The sequence below is a fragment of the Pundamilia nyererei genome, unplaced genomic scaffold, assembly GCF_000239375.1.
Source record: "Pundamilia nyererei isolate P.nyererei 1_Seehausen unplaced genomic scaffold, PunNye1.0 scaffold00068, whole genome shotgun sequence".
Lineage (NCBI taxonomy): Eukaryota > Metazoa > Chordata > Actinopteri > Cichliformes > Cichlidae > Pundamilia > Pundamilia nyererei.
In genome coordinates, this window is record NW_005187469.1 from 1,453,053 (window position 1) to 1,455,544 (window position 2,492).

The 2,492-nt window shown below is 42.5% G+C and overlaps 1 protein-coding gene across 2 annotated transcripts in view; it reads right to left on the reverse strand.

Annotated features, from left to right (window-relative positions):
• The window catches only part of ube2o (ubiquitin-conjugating enzyme E2O), a 44,073-nt gene that overhangs the window by 14,734 nt on the left and 26,847 nt on the right, over positions 1 to 2,492 (reverse strand). For both annotated transcript variants that reach the window (XM_005736261.2, XM_013911646.1), the window contains exons 2-3: positions 779 to 838; positions 349 to 459 (exon numbers count right to left, since the gene is read on the reverse strand). In XM_005736261.2, the coding sequence (XP_005736318.1) occupies positions 349 to 459; positions 779 to 838 (171 nt within the window). The remainder of the gene's footprint in view (positions 1 to 348; positions 460 to 778; positions 839 to 2,492) is intronic.

Genomic DNA, 2,492 nt, shown 5'->3' on the forward strand with positions numbered 1-2,492 from the left:
AAAGTGCAGAAAAGCCAAAATGCAATGTCCCCATATGAAGCTACAGAGTCTCTAGAGGTCAATTTAGGAAAGTTGTTCTGACCAGGACCACCTTCCCTGTTATTAGAAGCCTTTGCTTGCAGTAAGAAAAGCAGTTAACTTGAGTAAAGTATAGATTATTTATATAGGACTGTTTAAGGCAAGAATGTGTCACTGAGTGCTTAAGTTGAATTCTCCTCACGTCAAACATCCACAAACGTTAAAAGAAAGCAAAGCAGAGAAACTAATTTAGCTTAAAGCAAAGCAGGGCAGAGGTTCTCACGCTGAACTGAATCTTAGTAAATCTGGTCTTTCGGCTCATCTTCTTACCCAGATGTGCTGCAGGTCTTTGCTGTTGACTGGATACAGAACGCAGTTGGTTCCAACTAATTTCACTGCACACTCGATGTTCATGTTGGTCACGGAGCCACACTGGTTATCCTGAAACACAACAGAGACGCACATCAGCCTGTTAGCACCTCAGACCTTTTAGGAGTTTTTTGCATGCACAAGACCTCGCACTGTGAAGAAAACCTCAGAGCTTAATGTTTCATTTGTATTCAGACTGCGTGTTACACGAGGTAAGAGTCTCCTTTCAGTCCTCTACACGAGCAGACCTGCAGTAATATTCAGGTCATGCCTGATGCAGCAAATGAAACAGAGTGATGAACAGTGACGTGACTGTCAGAGGGAAAACGAGAGAGCGGCGCAGACAGAGAGAAGGTGAAAGAGTTCCAAACAGGCGGAGGGCCGCACTCACATTAGAGTTGTTTCTTCGCACGAAGTCTCTGATGACGATCGATCGATCTTCAAGTTTTAACTGCAAGAGAAAGAGCAAACGGTTTGAGAAAATGGTGGCTAACGCAGCTGAGTGACTTCATGGTTAAGACATCTCAATGCTCACAGAAGCTGCTGAGTGTGTGACACTGAAATTGGATCATCATCTTCTTATAATAACCCTTACAGCAGAGGAGAACGCTGCACATCAATAACTCTAATGGAGCCTGGACACAGAGCTGGAAATTAACCAGCAAGGAAATCTATTCGCACTCGGACCATAAGAGCGCTACTTATGCAATTTGTCACACGGGCATCCCGTCCTCACCCACACGACCACTCGGCAGAGCTGCAACGCCCTCTGAGAGCAGATAAACGACTCTGCTGTCCAAACAAAGAGACGCATTTCACTGAGCCGGCCAGCAGGAGTGTTTATTCAGCACCGGACGAGTCAGCAAACACAATTTCACTTTCAATTGCTAATCAAAACACTGAAATAAAAGAATACAGATCCAGTAAAACTGAAATGGTTTGTGGATAGTCTGAGGGGCGGACAAAGTCACAGCTTGCAGCGATCGGAGAGGGCAGAAAACAGAAGCTGTTGGACTAAACTTGGCATCGGATCAACTCTCAGAGGGAAACATTGTTCCTGTGAACTGAATTCTGCTGTGTCACGTCATGCCTGTGCGCAGGAATCCAGACTGAAAACAGGCCTGCAGTAAATTAATTAAAAAAACAAAACAAAAACATGCCTGCTGTAATGAACAATGGCTGAGCAGCAGCTATAGAGAGTTTCAATGCTTTTTGGATGCCAACACACAGATGGTTTATAATTAATGCTTAGAGAACAACATTAAAAAACGATCAGCAGGTAAACGGCATAAAACGCACTCCTCATGTTCTACCAGGAGTGTGAGCTCCCCGTTATCAGACTGCTTTACAGCCTGCGTCCAAATTCAGTTTCCATGATAGATATACACCTTCTCTGTTCACACATGGGTTTTTCTTTAGAGAGGATACGTTTTAAAATGTTTTTAAAAATCCATTAACTGCTGGCCTGATCTCCAAATATGACTAGATCATGTACACAAACTACATAAAGGATGTCAATTTGACATCATGGGCAACATGAGCTGAAGTGGCCTGGACTACTGAAGACTGCCCTTTCTGCCCATGTAAAGAAGTTTTGCTGCATATTTAACCCCTGAGATGTCTTAATGATGTCTTCATTTCAACTGTACATCGCAGTTTTTCTCCTTGATAAAGGAATAGACCCTGCCCTTTACTGTGGATTTTATTTCACTTATATGGATATCTTGGTTTCTCCTTTAAAAAAAAACAAAAAAAACAAAAACCAAAAAAACAAACAAACACCAAAAACAACTCCGGCTCACATCCTTGCTGTGCATTTCCTTCACCTTTAAACCACAGCATGCAGGACTTCATGGGTTCATACATGAAACAGATGAAACACCAGTGAACAGCTAGTTTAGGTCAAGGTCATACAGGGAGTGCAGAATTATTAGGCAAATGAGTATTTTGTCCACATCATCCTCTTCATGCATGTTGTCTTATTCCAAGCTGTATAGCTTGAAAGCCTACTACCAATTAAGCACATTAGGTGATGTGCATCTCTGTAATGAGAAGGGGTGTGGTCTAATGACATCAACACCCTATATCAGGTGTGCATAATTATT